Source organism: Nomascus leucogenys, chromosome 13 (genome assembly GCF_006542625.1).
Source record: "Nomascus leucogenys isolate Asia chromosome 13, Asia_NLE_v1, whole genome shotgun sequence".
NCBI lineage: Eukaryota > Metazoa > Chordata > Mammalia > Primates > Hylobatidae > Nomascus > Nomascus leucogenys.
The window spans coordinates 30,174,963-30,191,756 of record NC_044393.1 but is presented as its reverse complement, the minus strand read 5'-3'; the positions used below and the strand labels follow the sequence as shown (position 1 = coordinate 30,191,756).

At 48.1% G+C, this 16,794-nt stretch overlaps 1 protein-coding gene across 3 annotated transcripts in view; it reads left to right on the top strand.

Moving 5' to 3' along the window:
• The window catches only part of ZNF341 (zinc finger protein 341), an 83,600-nt gene that overhangs the window by 35,692 nt on the left and 31,114 nt on the right, over window positions 1-16,794 (top strand). For all 3 annotated transcript variants that reach the window (XM_030826481.1, XM_030826480.1, XM_030826482.1), the window contains one exon: window positions 1,029-1,219. In XM_030826481.1, coding sequence (XP_030682341.1) covers window positions 1,029-1,219 — 191 coding nt within the window. The remainder of the gene's footprint in view (window positions 1-1,028; window positions 1,220-16,794) is intronic.

Here is a 16,794-nt window from a genome sequence, read left to right as displayed (position 1 = left end):
CAAGGAAAGTGAGGAACAGTGTAGTGAAGGAAGGATGATGAAACAGATGATTACATTTTTGTTTGTTTGTTTGTTTGAAATGGAGTCTCACTCTTGTTGCCCAGGCTGGAGTGCAATGGCGCAATATTGGCTCACTGCAACCTCCACCTTCCGGGTTCAAACAATTCTTCTGCCTCAGCCTTCCAAGTAGCTGGGATTACAGGTGTGCGCCACCATGCCCAGATAATTTTTTTGTATTTTTAGTAGAGACGGGGTTTCACCATGTTGGCCAGGCTGGTCTCGAACTCCTGAACTCAGGTGATCCGTTCGCCTTGGCCTCCCAAAGTGCTGGGATTACAGGCATGAGCCACCACACCCGGCTGATGATTACAATTATTATTATTATTTTTTGAGACAGAATCTCACTCTGTCACCCAGGCTGGAGTGCAGTGGCACAATCTCTGCTCACTGCAGCCTCTGCCTCTAAGGTTCCAGTGATTCTCCTGCCTCAGCCTCCTGTGTAGCTGGGATTATAGGCACCCTCCAGCACGCCTGGCTAATTTTTGTATTGTTAGTGGAGATGGGCTTTCACCATGTTGGGAAGGCTGATCTCGAACTTCTGACCTCAAGTGATCCATCCGCCTTGACCTCCCGAAGTGCTGGGATTACAGGTGTGAGCCATCTCACCCAGCCAGATGATTACAATTAGAAGAGGGGACTGGGGAGGCATTAGGAGTACAACTAGGATGGTGTTTAGAATTTTTAACAATCGTGGAGAGGTCTACAGTGTCTGAGGGGAAGGCCAGAGAGGGGAGGCTTGAGGGAGCAGCTGTTTCTCACTCAGAAAGGAAGCATTTCTGTATTTGAGCCTGGGAATGGCCGTACCAGTGCACAGCGGCTGAGTGTGAGTGCAGCACCTTAAGCACAGAGTCCGACCCAAAGTGAGTAGCAGGTGCCAGGTGAACACAGAGGAGCACAGAGTAGGGGTTCTGTGTGTCCTTCCTGAATTGGCTGGCTCCTTGTCCTGACTTCCCTGGCTTTCTCCATAGGGTTGGGCCAGCCCCTGCCGGGTGCACCACAGCCCCAGGCCTTGCCCACAGCCAGTGAGGAAGAGGGCGACAAGCCGGAGCCCAAGCAGGTGGTCCTCATCGACAGCTCCTACCTGTGCCAATTCTGCCCCAGCAAATTCAGCACCTACTTCCAGCTCAAGTCTCACATGACCCAGCATAAGAATGAGCAGGTAGGTGGGTGGTGGCAGCGGGGGCCCACGCCACACCAGTCGCGACCTTTCACTGGTGCTGGGGTCTCGAATGCTGCCTAGAAAGGGGTAGGAACCAGTGAGTCAGACCTTCCACGGCTCTATTCCCCCCAGGTTAGATTCCTAGCAGGGGAATGATGAAGTAAGGTTACCTTTGGGGCAAATCACAGAAAACTTTGACTCACCTCCAGACCTGAGACAGCTGACTCCACCCAGCATAAGGACCCTGTGTCTTTCCAGCTCTGGTCTCTGCCATCTCAGGGTATGGCCTTGACCTCTCCTGATGGCTCACCTTGTACTCCTGTCCTGGGATGGTGATAACTTTTTTTTTTTTTTGAGACGGTTTTACTCTTCCGACCAGGCTGGAGTGCGGTGGTGTGATCACAGCTCACTGCAACCTCCACCTCCATGTTGGCCAGGCTGGTCTTGAACTCCTGATCTCAAGTGATTCGCCCGCTTGGCCTCCCAAAGTGCTAGGATTATAGGCATGAGCCACCGCGTCTGGCCGGTGGTCACCTTTCTAGGCACCGATCCAGACCCACTGTTATGTGTGAGCCAAAAGGGGTTATCTCTTCTGTATCTTTTATAGGAGGAAGAAAGCTTTTCCTAGAAGCACTTTTTAGATCTCTTTTTGGTGAAACCCAGTACATGTGCTCTATCATTTGAGAATGCATTATTATGCTACAAATGATAGAAAACTGGCTTCATAGGGTTTTATTTCTCTCACATCAAAGAAATTCAAAGAAGAAATCCCTAAGTAGGCAGTGTTGGGCTTGTATAGAGCAGGTCAGATATGTCACCGTAGACTCAGGCTTCTAGCTGTCTGATCTGCCATTCTTAGCTTATGGGCTTCATCCTCAAGGTTGAAGGATGGCTGCTATGTCTCCATCCATCACATGTGTATTCCAGTCAAGATAAACAGAAAGCAGAGGGAATTTCTCCTGGGAAGCTTTTGCCTTTGTGTTCTGGAAGTGATGCTGTCCTCAAAGACTACTGACTGTATATCGTTGGCTAGAAAGGAGTCACATGGCTGACACTAGATGCAAGGGAACCAGGATCAAGTGTTTTTTTTTTTTTTTTTTTTTCCCGAGACAGAGTCTCACTCTGTCGCCCAGGCTGGAGTGCAATGGCATGATCTCGGCTCACTGCAACCTCTGCCTCCCACGTTCAAGGGATTCTCCTGCCTCAGCCTCCCGAGTAGCTAGGATTACAGGTGCCCCCCACCACACCCAGCTAATTTTTGTATTTTTAGTAGAGACAGGGTTTTACCATGTTGGCCAGGCTGGTCTCGAATTCCCTACCTCAAGTGATCCACCCACCTCAGCCTCCCAGAGTGTTGGGATTACAGGTGTGAGCCACTGCGCCCAGCCCGTTTTTTTGTTTTTTGTTTTTTTAGACAGAGTCTCACTCTGTCACCCAGGCTGGAGTGCAGTGGCTTGATCTCAGCTCACTGTAACCGCTGCCTCCCGGGTTCAAGGGATTCTCCTGCCTCAGCCTCTTGAGTAGCTGGGATTACATGCATGCACCACTACACCTGGCTAATTTTTATGCTTTTAGTAGAGATGGGGTTTCATCATGTTGGCCAGGCTGGTCTCGAACTCCTGGGCTCAATTGATCTGCCTGCCTTGGCCTCCCAGCATTTAGGGTCACAGGCATGAGCCACCGCGCCCGGCCTGGATCAAGTGTTTTAACTAGGTATGTTGCTATTCTGAGCAAATCAGGGTTCACTTTGTTAGGTAGAAGGAGTGCATGATATGGTGTAGGCAACCAGGACTTATGTACTATTTATCAAAGTATAATTTTCAAGATGTTAAAAACATACTTCTCATACAAATGAGGCCTGAAAGTGAGTCAGAATTTTACTTAACTCATTAGTGAGGGAACCCAAAGGAAGACAAAGCCTGTTCAACAGAGGCCACGGATAGCTATGCCTAATAACTGTCAATGAAAAAAGAGATACTGAAGTCAGATTGTCAAATTACATACAAATCTGGTTAATGTCCTGCAAGACAACAAAACCTGTGATCTTTGGGGTTATCTTCTCTACCTGACAAAAATCAATTACGTTGGATTAGATTTTTACAAATTAACAAATTAACATTTAACTGTAGAGTTCTAATCAATGGAAAGTAGTCAGAAGTAGCCACATCCCGTAGAGAGTGTGATGACTGTGGGCCAGCTGTAGGCAGGCTCCTTAGACAGCAGTTCTCAAAGTCCCAGGCCAGCAGCACCAGCACCCCCGGAGGATTCCTCATTAGTGATGCACATATTCAGACCAGCTAAGTCAGATTTCTCAGGGCTGAGGAGGGGGTGGAGAGGTGGTGGGGGGTGGGAGGGGTGGCGGGGGGGTGGGAGGGGTGGTGGGGGCACAGCCCTCAGCAACCTGTAATTCTGAGGTCTGCTCCAGTTTGAGAGCCGCTATTCCAGGATGACATTGAAAGGGTATACACTATCATCTTTTCACTGTATTTCCAGGTCTTGAATAATTTTTCTAAATATACCTATGCCACACAGAGCCTGAGGGAAGGGTAGTAGGGCCATCATGACTGGCTGAGAGGAGGGAACCCTCTAATCAAAGTAAAACAAGGGGCTGGGCACAGTGGCTCATCCTGTAATCCCACCACTTTGGGAGGCCAAGGTGGGTGGATCACTTGAGGTCAGGAGTTCGAGACCAGCCTGGCCAATGTGGTGAAACCCCCGTCTGTACTAAAAATCCAAAAATTAGCTGGGCATGGTGGTGCGTGCCTGTAATCCCAGCTACTGGGGAGGCTGAGGCAGGAGAATTGCTTGAACCTGGGAAATGGAGGTTGCAGTGAGCCGAGATTGTACCACTGCACTCCAGCCTGGGCGACAGAGTGAGACTCTGTCTCAAAAATGAATGAATGAATGAATAAAAACCCTGGGATCCAGTAGCAGCAGGGGGGCAGAGGGAGCAGTGGTCAGATCATCTACCAGAAGTGTCCAAGGCCAATGCCACAGGCCAGGGGCTGCAGTGGAGGAAGCTCTCCTGCCTCCTGTCACCTGCCCAGCGTCTTCCCTCAAGGTGTACAAGTGTGTGGTCAAAAGCTGTGCCCAGACGTTCCCAAAGCTTGACACATTTCTGGAGCACATCAAGAGCCACCAGGAAGAGCTGAGCTACCGTTGCCACCTCTGCGGCAAGGACTTCCCTCGCTGTACGACCTAGGCGTGCACCAGTACTCCCACAGCCTCCTGCCACAGCACAGCCCCAAGAAGGACAACACCGTCTACAAGTAAGTGCCTCCTGCTTCCTTCTCCCTGGGTGGAGGGGTGGGTGGGCAGGGAGCCCAGGGCCTGTGGCCTTGGTGGTTCTGACTGCTCAGGACCAGTGAGATATTTGAAAGGAGAAACCGAGGCTCCTGGCTGGGGTCCAGACTGGCAGAGTGGGTTCTGGGCTTTGGCACTGGTGGAAGAAAGGATGCTGGCTCTCCTTATTCTTATGCCTTGGCAGACATTTTTCCCAAAAAAAAAAATCCTTAAAAAGAGGAACCTGTATTTCCTTGTTCACAGTGGGAAAAGGTTTGAGCATTTTATTCCAAACTAAACAATTATAACAGTATTATTTTGTCTCGTAATCTACAAAATTTAGCTTACAGTCAAAGCAGTACACCAGTCCTTAACAATGAAAAAAGAATGGGCAGGGTGTGGTGGCCCACATCTGTAACCCCAGTACTTTGGAAGGCCAAGGCAGAAGGAGGCCAGGAGTTCGAGACCAGCCTGGCAACATAATGAGACCCCATCTCTACAAAATAAAATACATTTTTAAATGAACAATTGGCCGGGCGCGGTGGCTCACACCTGTAATCCCAGCACCTTGGGAGGCTGAGGCGGGCAGATCACGAGGTCAGGAGATGGAGACCATCCTGGCTAACACGGTGAAACCCCGTCTCTACTAAAAATACAAAAAAAATTAGCTGGGCGTGGTGGCGGGCGCCTGTAGTCCCAGCTACTCAGAGGCTGAGGCAGGAGAATGGCGTGAACCCGGGAGGCGGAGCTTGCAGTGAGCCGAGATTGCGTCACTGCACTCCAGCCTGGGCGACAGAGCGAGACTCTGTCTCAAAAAAAAAAAAAATAATAATAATAATATTCATTTGTTTTATAATCTATAAGATCTAGGTTAAAGTTGAAGCTATATGCTGATTCCTATTTTTATTTTATTTTTTTCTTTGAGATGGGGTTTTGCTTTGTTGCCCCAGGTTGGAGTCCAGTGGCACCATCACAGCTCACTACAGCCTCACCAGGCTCAGGTGATCTTCCCACCTCAGCCACCTGAGTAGCTGGGACTAACAGGCATGTGCCACCACGCCCAGCTAATTTTTGTATTTTTTGTAGAGACAGGGTTTCGCCATGTTGCTCAGGCTGGTCTTGAATTCCTGGACTCAAGTGAACCTCCCACCTTAGCCTCCCAAAATGCTAAGATTACAGGCGTGAGCCACTGTGCCCAGCCTATATGATGATTCTTAGAATGAACAAGGAATGGATCAGGTATGGATTTTATTAGGGTAATTTATTCTGATAATCATTTATATCACTTCAGTCTTCCATTGTGGTCATGAAGAGGGTCCCTTTGGCAGAAATGACTAAAGGCTTCCTCAGTTTTGCAACATGCTTTTTATCCTTAGATCTTCACGTTAAAGCAGGGCACAGTGGCTCATGCCTGTAATCCTAGCATTTGGAGAGGCTGAGGTGGGAGATGGCTTGAGCCCAGGAGTTTGAAACCAGTTTGGGCAACATAGCAAGACCTTGTCTCAAAAAAATAGAAAAATTAGCCAGGTGTGGTGGCACGCACCTGTAGTCCCAGCTACTCAGGAAGCTGAGATGGGAGGATGGCTTGAGCCCAGGAGGTTAAGTCTGCTGTGAGCCATCATTGTGCCACTGCACTCAGCCTGGGAGATAGAGACGCTTGTCTTAAAAAAAAAAAAAAAAAAAAAGATCTTCACGTCGTTCTCTTTGGAGCTATTGACCTCTGATCATCCTTGTTGAGTTTCTCTGCCTCAGTTGTTTTCTGGTCTGCTTGCCGGGTCCTCCTTTGTTGATGGTGTTATTTGCAGATGTGCAACATCACTTTGATGATGTCGTGAAATCCCCCATCTGCAGTCATTTTGCTGTGCATTTGCCTGCATCATCTGGGAGCACCTGCCTCACAAAGCCCATGGGGGTAGATGGTAGCAAAAGGCCAGGAGTGGTGTTTGTGTGGCGCCTCCTTCCAGTTCATTAGCAAATATTTTCCCATTACAATGGTTTTTGCTTCTCTGTACAAACTTGTACCTGCAGAGATTTGGTGTTTCTATTAATGAGGGCCCTGTAACTCCTGGGTGAAACTTCTGGGCTTCAGAGATAAGTAAATACCTTGAGCTTAAAATGCATGGGCTGCTCAGGGTGACAGGTGTGTAAACAAATGTACCCTATCAGTTGATAAAATGCTATCATGTATGTTTATAAGGTATAGAAATACCACAGGGGAGGCAGGCTACAGAAGCTGTCCCAAGAGCAGTGACATCTGAACTGGGTTTTGAAGGATGAATAGGAGTTTGCCAGGTAGACAATGGATGGAGTGTGTTCCTAGCAGGAGGAACTGCAAGTTTAAAATACAATAGCAAGTGATGTGTTAATAGAATGACTGTTATGTAGAGTGGAAGCGGGAGGGAGATGTTTAGATGGGGCCTATGGGAAAAAGTGGGGCCAAGCCATGAAGGGCTGCGTAGAAATCACAAGAGCTCTGAGAAGTTGGCAGAGGAACTAGAACTCAAGAAATGGGGTGTAGGGTAACTTGCCCCCAAGACTCTGGGAAATGGGGCAAGAGAGGCAGGGAAGCCAGGCAAAGCTTTGGCCAGCCAAGGGGCAGAGATTTCTGGCAGTGATGACTTATTCCCATTTGCACTTGATAAATTTTCTTTGGCTCTTGCCCTTCCGATTTGTGGATTATCTGTGAGTTCCTGTGGCTGTGTGACTCTGGAGTGAGATGCCAAGTAAAGGGAAGGAAGCACCTGCTCTGTGCCAAGCTTTGCCTTTAGTGACATGAATCCCTGCAGTCCTGGGAGGTAGGTGGTATTCTCCCCATTTTGAAGATGAAGACACTGAGGTTCAAGAGAAGTGACCTGCCCACCAGAGTAACAACATCAGCAGAGTTTAGATTTGAATCCTAGTGTGAGATCTTGGAAGCCTCATAGCCCTGGTCTTGGAGTTTGCAGGTTGAAGGTTGAGCCCAATGCTGATGTCCCTGTGCAGTCCCCTTGCAGGGTCATAGTGCCAGTGGCCTTTTGTAGACATTGGAGCTGTTGCCCTGTCCCAAAAGTAAGGCCCAATGAGCCAGGCCCCCGTTTGAATGGCCTGAAGGTGGAATGGTGTCATGGGTAATGATAAAGGTTCTGGAGCCATTGGCCTGTGCTTAAATCCTGTCTTGACTGCAAATCCAGTGGATGACCTTGGGCAAGGTATTCAGCCACTCTGAGCCTCAGTTTTCTCCTCTGTGAAATGGGGATCACAGTAGTGCCTGCCCTATTGGATTATTTATAAGGATCAAGTAAGGCAAGGCTGAGGCTCTTAGACATGGTACCTGGTACATAGTAGGTACTCAATAAATGTTATTGCTACAATTATTATTATTTGTGTTATTTAAGTAGACATTTGGCTGCACGCAGTAGAGACCTCAAATAACAGTGGCTTATACACCATGAGAGTTGATTCTCTCTCATAGTGACATTTGAGTGGCTGTAGATCTTGAGTGGCTTCATATCTTTAGAGGTCCAAGCCCTGTCATTCTGGTTTCTGTTCCCTGTCAGCCACATTGCCTTGGCCTGCCTATGTGTACTTTCCCCAAACCTCTCAAATGACTTTTAGTCATGCCACTACATCTTTACTATATGTTTAATATTTCCTTTTAAAAAATAAGATCTGGCTGGGTGCGGTGGCTCACTCTTGTAATCCCAGCACTTTGGGAGGCCGAGGAGGGCAGATCACTTGAGGTCAGGAGTTTGAGAACAGCCTGGCCAACATGGTGAAACCCTGTCTCTACTAACAAACAAACAAACAAACAAAAAACAAAAATTAGCTGGGTGTGGTGGCACACTCCTGTAGTCCCAGCCACTGTGGAGCCTGAGGCAGGAGAATCGCTCGAACTCGGGAGGTGGAGGTTGTGGTGAGCCAAGATCATGCCACTGCATTCCAGCCTGGGTGACAGAGAGAGAGACTCTGTCTCAAAAGAAAAAAAAGAAAAATAAGATTTATTGATTTTTTTCCCCTTAATTGCAAAAGTCAATGTTCAATGCAGAGAAAAGAATTTTGTAAAAACCCACACAAAAACAAAAAACCAAAACTGTCACCCAGAGATCGCCACTGTACTATTACCTCTTGGTGGATATCCTTTGGTATATATGTGTAGTATGTTTACAGATATGGATACAGATATAAATATCACAGACTATATTTGAGTCAGGTGGTCCCAAATACAGTCACTGAATTTGGTGAAATTCATCACTCTGTCTTCCTGTAGTGCAATGTCCAACAAACAGACTGATTTAATGGGATCACTGTACATGTGGTTTTATCACTTAAAACTTTTTCACTTAAAATAGTAACACAGCTGGGCACAGTGGCTTATGCCTGTAATCCTAGCACTGTGGGAGGCCGAGGCAGGCAGATCACTTGAGGCCAGGAGTTCAAAACCAGCCTGAGCAACGTGGTGAAACCTTGCCTGTACAAAAAATACAAAGATTAGCCAGGCATGGTGGCATGTGCCTGTAGTCCCAGTTACCTGGGAGGCTGAGCTGGATTGCTTGAGTCCAGGAGTTCAAGGCTACAGTGAGCCGTGATCATGCCACTGCACTCGTGAGACCCTGTCTCGGGGAAAAACAAAAACATCAGTATTATGGACATCTTTGCATTTCAGCAACAATAGACCTGTCTCATTCTTTAAACAGCTACTTAGTATTCCATTGTGCATGGATGTACTGTGATTTACTTATGTCATTTCCCATTGTTGGTTAATGTGGTTACTTTCAGTTTGTCATTAGTATAACAATTATACAGGGAACAACTTTGGAAGTACATCTTTGCTTTTTTTGTAAGTTCCTAGAAGTGATTTTGCAGGTCAGAGTTCAAAGGGTTTTTTTTTTTTTTTTTTTCTGAGACGGAGTCTCGCTCTGTCATCCAGGCTGGAGTGCAATGGCGGGATCTCAGCTCACTACAACCTTCGCCTCCCAGGTTCAAGTGATTCTCCTGCCTCAGCCTTTCTAGTAGCTGGGACTACAAGGCACCTGCCACCATGCCCTGCTAATTTTTTGTATTTTTGGTAGAGACAGGGTTTCACTGTGTTAGGCCAGGATGGTCTCCATCTCCTGACCTCGTGATTCGCCCGCTTTGGCCTCCCAAAGTGCTAGGATTACAGGCGTGAGCCACCGTGCCCGGTCTTTTTTTTTTTTTTTTTTTTTAAAGATTAATTATCTACTTCAAAAACTAATTATATGTATACAGTGCAATATTTTGAAACTATCACAGGGCATAGAGTGAATAGGAATTCTCCATCCACTGTGACCCACTTCCCCATATCACGGGCAATCATTTTCAAAAAGTGTTCTTTTTAAACCTTTTATTTGTCATAATTTTATTATTGATAGGTTGATTTTTGAGACAGGATCTTGCTCTGTCACCCAGGCTGGAGTACAGTGGCACAATCATGGCTCGCTGTAGCCTTGACCTCCCTGGCTCAAACAATCCGTCCCCCTCAGCCTCCTGAGTAGCTGGGACTACAGGTGTGTGCCACCACTGCCAGCAAATTTAGGTATTTTTTGTAGAGACAGGGTCTTGCTATAATGCCCAGGCTGGCCTAGAACTCCAAGGCTCAAGCAATCCACCCTCCTCAGCCTCCCAAAGTACTAGGATTACAGGCATGAGCCACCATGCCTGGCCTTCAATATCTGTGTTGTAAAGCTTTCCTTTGTTTCACGAATTTAACTTATGTGTTTATTTTAATTTTAATATAATTAATTAATTTTTTGTTTAGAGACAGGGTCTCACTCTGTCGCCAAGGCTGGAATGCAGTGGCATGATCATGGCTCACTGTAGCCTTGACCCTTGACCTCCCAGGCTCAGGTGATTCTCCCACCTCAGCCTTCTGGGTAGCTGGGACTACAAGCGTGCACCACCATGCCCGTCTAATTTTTTTTTTTTTTTTTGAGACGGAGTCTCGCTCTGTCACCAGGCTGGAGTGCAGTGGCGCAATCTCAGCTCACTGCAAGCTCCGCCTCCCAGGTTCACGCCATTCTCCTGCCTCAGCCGCCCAAGTAGCTGGGACTACAGGCGCCCGCCCCACGCCCAGCTAATTTTTTTGTATTTTTAGTAGAGACGGGGTTTCACCATGTTAGCCAGGATGGCCTCAATCTCCTGACCTCGTGATCTGCCCGCCTCGGCCTCCCAAAGTGCTGGGATTACAAGCGTGAGCCACTGCGCCTGGCCTAATTTTTTTTTTGTAATTTTTCGTACAACAGGGTTTTGCCATGTTGCTCAGGCTTGTCCTAAACTCCCGGGCTCAAGTGATCCTCCTGCGTTGGCCTCCCAAGTGCTGGGATTACAGGCATGAGCCACTGCACCTGGCCTTTTTTTTTATTTTGAGACAGGGTCTCACTCTGTCACCCAGGCTAGAGTGCAGTGGCGTGATCACAGCTTACTGCAGCTTTCGCCTCCTGGGCTCAAGCAATCCTCAGCTCAGCCTCCTGAGTAGCTGGGATCACAGGTGTGTGCCACAGGCCCAGCTAATTTTTTATTTTTTATAAAGATGGAATTTCACCATGTTGACAGATGGTCTGGAACTCCTGGGCTCAGGCGATCCACCTGCCTTGTTCTCCCAAAGGTCTGGGATTATAGGTGTGAGCCACACACCTGGCCAATTTTTATTTTTTTAGAGACAGAGTCTCACTGTGTTTGTCCAGGCTAGAGTGCATCAGCTTATTCACAGGTGTGGTCGCCTTGCCTCAGCCTCCCCAGTAGCTAGGACTACAGGCAGGCACCATCACTCCTGGCTAAATTTTTTTGTTTGTTTGTTTGTAGAGACAGGGTCTTACTGTGTTGCCCAGGTGGTCTTTGAACTCCTGGCCTCAGTGATCCTCCTGCCTGGCCTTCCCAAAGTGCTGGGATTACAGGCGTGAGCCCCACACTGGCCTGTATTTCCTAAAACAAAGATAACCTCTTCCATAAGCGCAGTGTACTATAGTTACCAAATCAGGAAGTGGGCTCTGTGTGGTGGCTCATGCCTGTAATTCCAGCACTTTGGGAGGCTGAGGTGGACAGATTGCTTGAGCCCAGAAGTTTGAGGACCAACCTGGACTACGTGGCAAAACCCCGTCTTTAAAAAAAAAAAAAAAAAAAAAAAAAGAGCCGGGCATGGTAGCTATGCCCGTGGTCTCAGCTGCTCAGGAGGCTGAGGCAGAAGAATTGCTTTAGCCCGGGAGGTACAGGTTGCAGTGAGCGGAGATAGCACCATTGCACTCCCGCCTGAAGGACAGAGTGAGACCCTATCTCAAAAAAAAAAAAAAAAAAAAAAAAATCAGGCCAGGCGCGGTGGCTCATGCCTGTAATCCCACACTTTGGGAGGCTGAGGTGGGCGGATCACCTGAAGTCAGGAGTTTGGGCCAGCCGGCCAACATGGGCGAAATGCCATATCTACTAAAAATATAAAAAATTGCAGGGTGTGGTGGCGGGCCACCTGTATTCCCAGTTACTTGGAGGCTGAGGCAGGAGAATCCCTTGAACCTGGGAGACCGAAGTTGCAGTGAGCCGAGATCGGGCCACTGCACTCCAGCCTGGGTAGCAGAGCAGACTCTGTCTAAAAAAAAAAAAGAAAAGAAAAAGAAATCAGGAAGTTAATATTCAATACAATTCTATTAATCTATTACAGGCCTTATTCAGAATTTTCAATTGTTTAATAACGTGCTTTAGAGAAAAAGAAAAAAAAGTTTTTTTTGAACCAGAATCACATGTTGAATTCAGTTGTCATGTCTCTCTCATCTCCTCTCGTGTCCTATAAGCTGGAACAGTTCCTCCTTCTGTCTTTGTCTTTTTGAGACCTTGATATTTCTGAAGAGTTAGACAGGTTATTCTGTAGAATGTCCTCAGTTCAGGTTTGCCTGATTTTACCCTATGATTAAATTCAAATTCAGGGCATGCACTTTGTTGGGAATGTCACAACAAATATGTGTCCTCCTCCGTGTGTCATATCAGGAGGCATGTGATGTTGATTTGCTCCATTACTGGTGATGTTACTTGGATGACTTCATTCAGGTGCTGTTTCTGGCAGGAGATTTTAATTTTCCTGGCTATTGGTAAAACTATCTCTGACACAACCTATGTCTCCCCCAAACCCCAGCCCCTGAAGCCTGTGAGATTCTGTCCTTTCCCCACTCACCAGCTAGTTAAGTCTTGCCCTCCTGGTACCTCTGCTCCCACCCACCTTCCCTTTCTTGCTGCTGGAGGGCATTTAGTATGTGGTTTCTTTCTTTTTCTTTTTTATTTTTTGAGACAGAGTCTCTCTCCGTCACCAGGCTGAAGTGCCAGTGGCATGATCTTGGCTCACCGCAACCTCTGCCCTCCTGGGTTCAAGTGATTCTTGTGCCTCAGCCTCCCGAGTAGTTGGGATTACAGGTGTGAGCCACCACACCTGGCTAATTTTTGTATTTTTAGTAGAGAAGCATTTCTCCATGTTGGCCAGGTTGGTCTCGAATCCTGACCTTAAGTGATCAGCCCACCTTGGCCTCCCAAAGTGCTGGGATTACAGGCGTGAGCCACCGCGCCTGGCTAGTGTGTGGTTTCAGAGTGCGCCTGGCTAGTGTGTAGTTTCAGAGTGCGGTCTGTGGGGCTCCCCTGGGCCCTTTGCAGGTGCAGCCTGCCCGGGGTTTCCCACAGGCAGTACTCTACACAGCCTGCCTTTTTGTTTGGTTTGAATTGTTGACCTACCTGTGACATTCCTCACTGATAACTCATTGTAAACAGGTCAATATGCTGGCAAATGTTTTCTTTTTTCTTTTCTTTTTTTGTCTGATAATACCCTTTCTTCCTTAGCTGGGACATGTTTTCATGATGGGGAGATGGTGGTGTCTTTTCTCCCTTCAGAGTGGGCTGGTGGCCTGAGACTGCTGTTGTGAGGACATGTTTATGAGGCTGTTTGGCACAGTTGTGTTTTTGACTCCGTGTTAGGCCGTTTCCACACGGCTATAAAGAAATACCTGAGACTGGGGTAATTATAAGAAAAGAGGCGTATTTGACTCACAGTTCAGCAGGCTGTACAGGAAGTATAGTGTCTGAGCTAGCAGATCTTGCCTCTGGGAGGCCTCAGGAGGCTTTTACTCATGGCAGGAGGAGAAGGGGGAGTAGACATGTCACATGGCCAGAACAGGAGCCAGATAGAGAGAGAGGGAGGCGCCATACACTTTTAACACGCTAGATCTCACAAGAACTCACTCACTATCCTGAGGATGCACCAAGGGGATGGTCTTAAACCATTCATGAGAAATCCACCCCCATGAATCCAATCACCTCCACCAGAACTCACCTCCAGCACTGGGGATTATATTCAACATGAGATTTAGGTGGGGACACAGATACAAACTATGTCAGACTCTGTGACAATCTCTCTCCTTTTTTTTTTTTTGGATGGAGTCTCACTCTATCGCCAGGCTGGAGTGCAGTAGCGTGATCTCAGCTCACTGCAACCTGCATCTCCCAGGTTCAAGCGATTCTCCTGCCTCAGCCTCCTGAGTAGCTGGGGGTTACAGGCAGGTGCCACCACGCCTGGCTAATGTTTGTATTTTTAGTAGAAACAGGGTTCACCATATTGACCAGGCTGGTCTTGAACTCCTGACCTCAGGTAATCCACCCACCTCGGCCTCCCAAAGTGCTGGGATTACAGGCGTGAGGCACTGGCCCCAGCCATGTGACAGTCGTAAGAATGAATGACAGGCAGGTCTGTTTGGGACTCTACACCCCATTTTTTGAATGAGGAGGCCCAGAGGGTCAGAAAATGGGAAGGCACTTGTTACATTACTCTTTAATTGTAACAGTTCTCACTGGTGCTGGAGCAGCTTGTGAATGGGCAAGATGTGACCACTTGCTAGTGGAGGAGACAGATAATAACCAAGTAAGCAAATAATAAATAATTCCAGGTAAGAAGTGGTAAGAGAATAAAACTGAGTGATGTAATAGGGAGTGGCTGGGAGTGCATGGTAGGGGGCAACTTGAGACAGGGTGGCCAGGAGGGCCTCTTTGGGGAGGTGACATTTGAGCTGAGACATGAAGGATGAGAAGGCACTGCCTGGGGAAGACTTGGGGAAGAGTGTTCCAGGGAACAGGAACAGCCAGTGCCAAGGCGCTGAGGTGGGAATGAGCCTGGTGTGTTCAAGGTAGGTCAAGGAGGCCAGGGTGGCTGGAGCAGAGTGAGTGAGGTGGAGAGAGGAGAAGGATGAGGTCTGAGAGGTGGGAGTGGGTCAGACCACAGGGCCTTGTAGGCCAAGGTGGGAGGTGGGTTAAGCAATGGTGTGGCATAGTCTGACTTACTTTTTTTGTTTGTTTCTTTTTTGAGACAGAGTCTCACTCTGCCGCCCAGGCTGGAGTGCAGTGGTGCGATCTCGGCTCACTGCAACCTCTGCGTCCTGGGTTTAAGTGATTCTCCTGCCTCAGCCTCCTGAGTAGCTGGGATCACAGGTCCACGCTACCACGCCTGGCTAATTTTTGTATTTTTAGTAGAGAGACGGGGTTTCATCATGTTGGCCAGGCTGGTCTCAAACTCCTGACCTCAGGTGATCTGCCTGCCTCGGCCTCCCAAAGTGCTGGGATTACAGGTATGAGCCACCGCACCAGGCCTTTTTTTTTTTTTTTTTTGTCTTTTTTAAATAGAGACAGGTTCTCTTTCTGTTACCCAGGCTGGAGTGTAGTGGCATAATCATGGCTCACTGTAACCTCAAACCCCTGGGCTTAAGCGATCCTCCTGCCTTAGCCTCTTGAGTAGCTGGGAAGCCACCACATCTAGCTAATTTTTAAATTTTTCATAGGGATAGGTGTCTTGCCATGTTGCCCAGGCTGATCTTGAACTCCTGGTCTCAAACAATCCTCTCACCTTGGCCTCCCAAAGCATTGGGATTACTGGTGTGAGCCAATGTGCTCAGCCTGAGTTTCATTTTTAAAGGTGCCCCTGGCCACCCTGTGGAGAATGGACTATAGGAGGCAAGGCAGGGGCAGGGTGGCCAGTGAGGAGGCTACTGCACAAGTCCGAGGAAGAGACGATGGCGTTCAGATGAGGACAGGCAGTGGCAGTTGAGAAGAGTGGATGGATTTGGAATGAATTAACTCTAGGATGTTGCCTCCTAATGTTGGCCTGGGGTGGCCTGGGGGCTGCTTCCTATGCCTGCTGTGTTTCCTCCCTCACCTCTCCTGCTCCTTCCACTTAGGTGTGTCAAATGTGTCAACAAATACTCCACCCCTGAGGCCCTGGAGCACCACCTGCAGACGGCCACTCACAACTTCCCCTGCCCACACTGCCAGAAGGTGGGTGCCACTGTCCTCTTTTCCGGGGCCCTAGGCTATAATAAGGGCAAGGAAGTGGTGGGGTGGGGTGCACACCTCACCCTTTCCTTCTCCTCTCTCACCATAGGACACGCAGGCAGGGCTCAGGGGCTACTCCACAGATGACACAGTGTCTCTGCCTGGCCATCTCATCCATCACATTCCAGATGTGGCCATGTTGGGGCTGCTGCTGGAGCCAGGCTGGGTGGGCTGTCCTGGTCCCAGGCCTAGTGTCTGAGCAGCAGCCTCTCAGCTTCCTGATGTAAGATTATCCTTATTACAATTGGCTCTTCTTTTTAATTTTTTTTTTTTTTTTTTTTGAGACAGGGTCTTACTCTGTCACCAGGCTAGTGTGCAGTGGTTTGATCATGGCTCACTGCAGCTTCAACCTCCTGGGCTCAGTCCCCTGAGTAGCTTGGACTATAGGCATGTGCCACCATGCCCAGCTAATTTTTGTATTTTTTGTAGAAATGGGGTTTCACCATGTTGCCCAGGCTGGTCTCAAACTCCTGGGCTTAAGGGACCTGTCCACCTTGACCTCCCAAAGTGCTGGGATTACAGGCATGAGCCACTGCACCCAGCTTAAATTTTTTGTAGAGATGGGGCTCGCTATGTTACCCAGGCTGGTCTCAAACTCTTGGCCTCAAGTGATCCTCCCACCTCAGACTCCCAGAGTGTTGGGATTACAGGTATGAGCCACCATGCCCAGCCTGGATTCTTCTTTTCAGTGACTCTGAAAGCCTCACTAAAGCCTGTTCCTAATAACATCAAACATCTAGGAAGTGTTCCAATTTCTAGTTGTCTCAAAGCTTCATCATTTTGTAAAGTTTATTTGAATCAGGTCCATAGATTGCAATTGATTGACATAACAAAAGCCTCTATTAATCTACAGGTCCCCCCCCCAACACCCCCCCACCACTGCTCCCTTTTTTCTTCTCTCTGAATTATATTTGTTGAAGAAAATTGGGCCATTTGGTCCAGCGGTGTTCCCT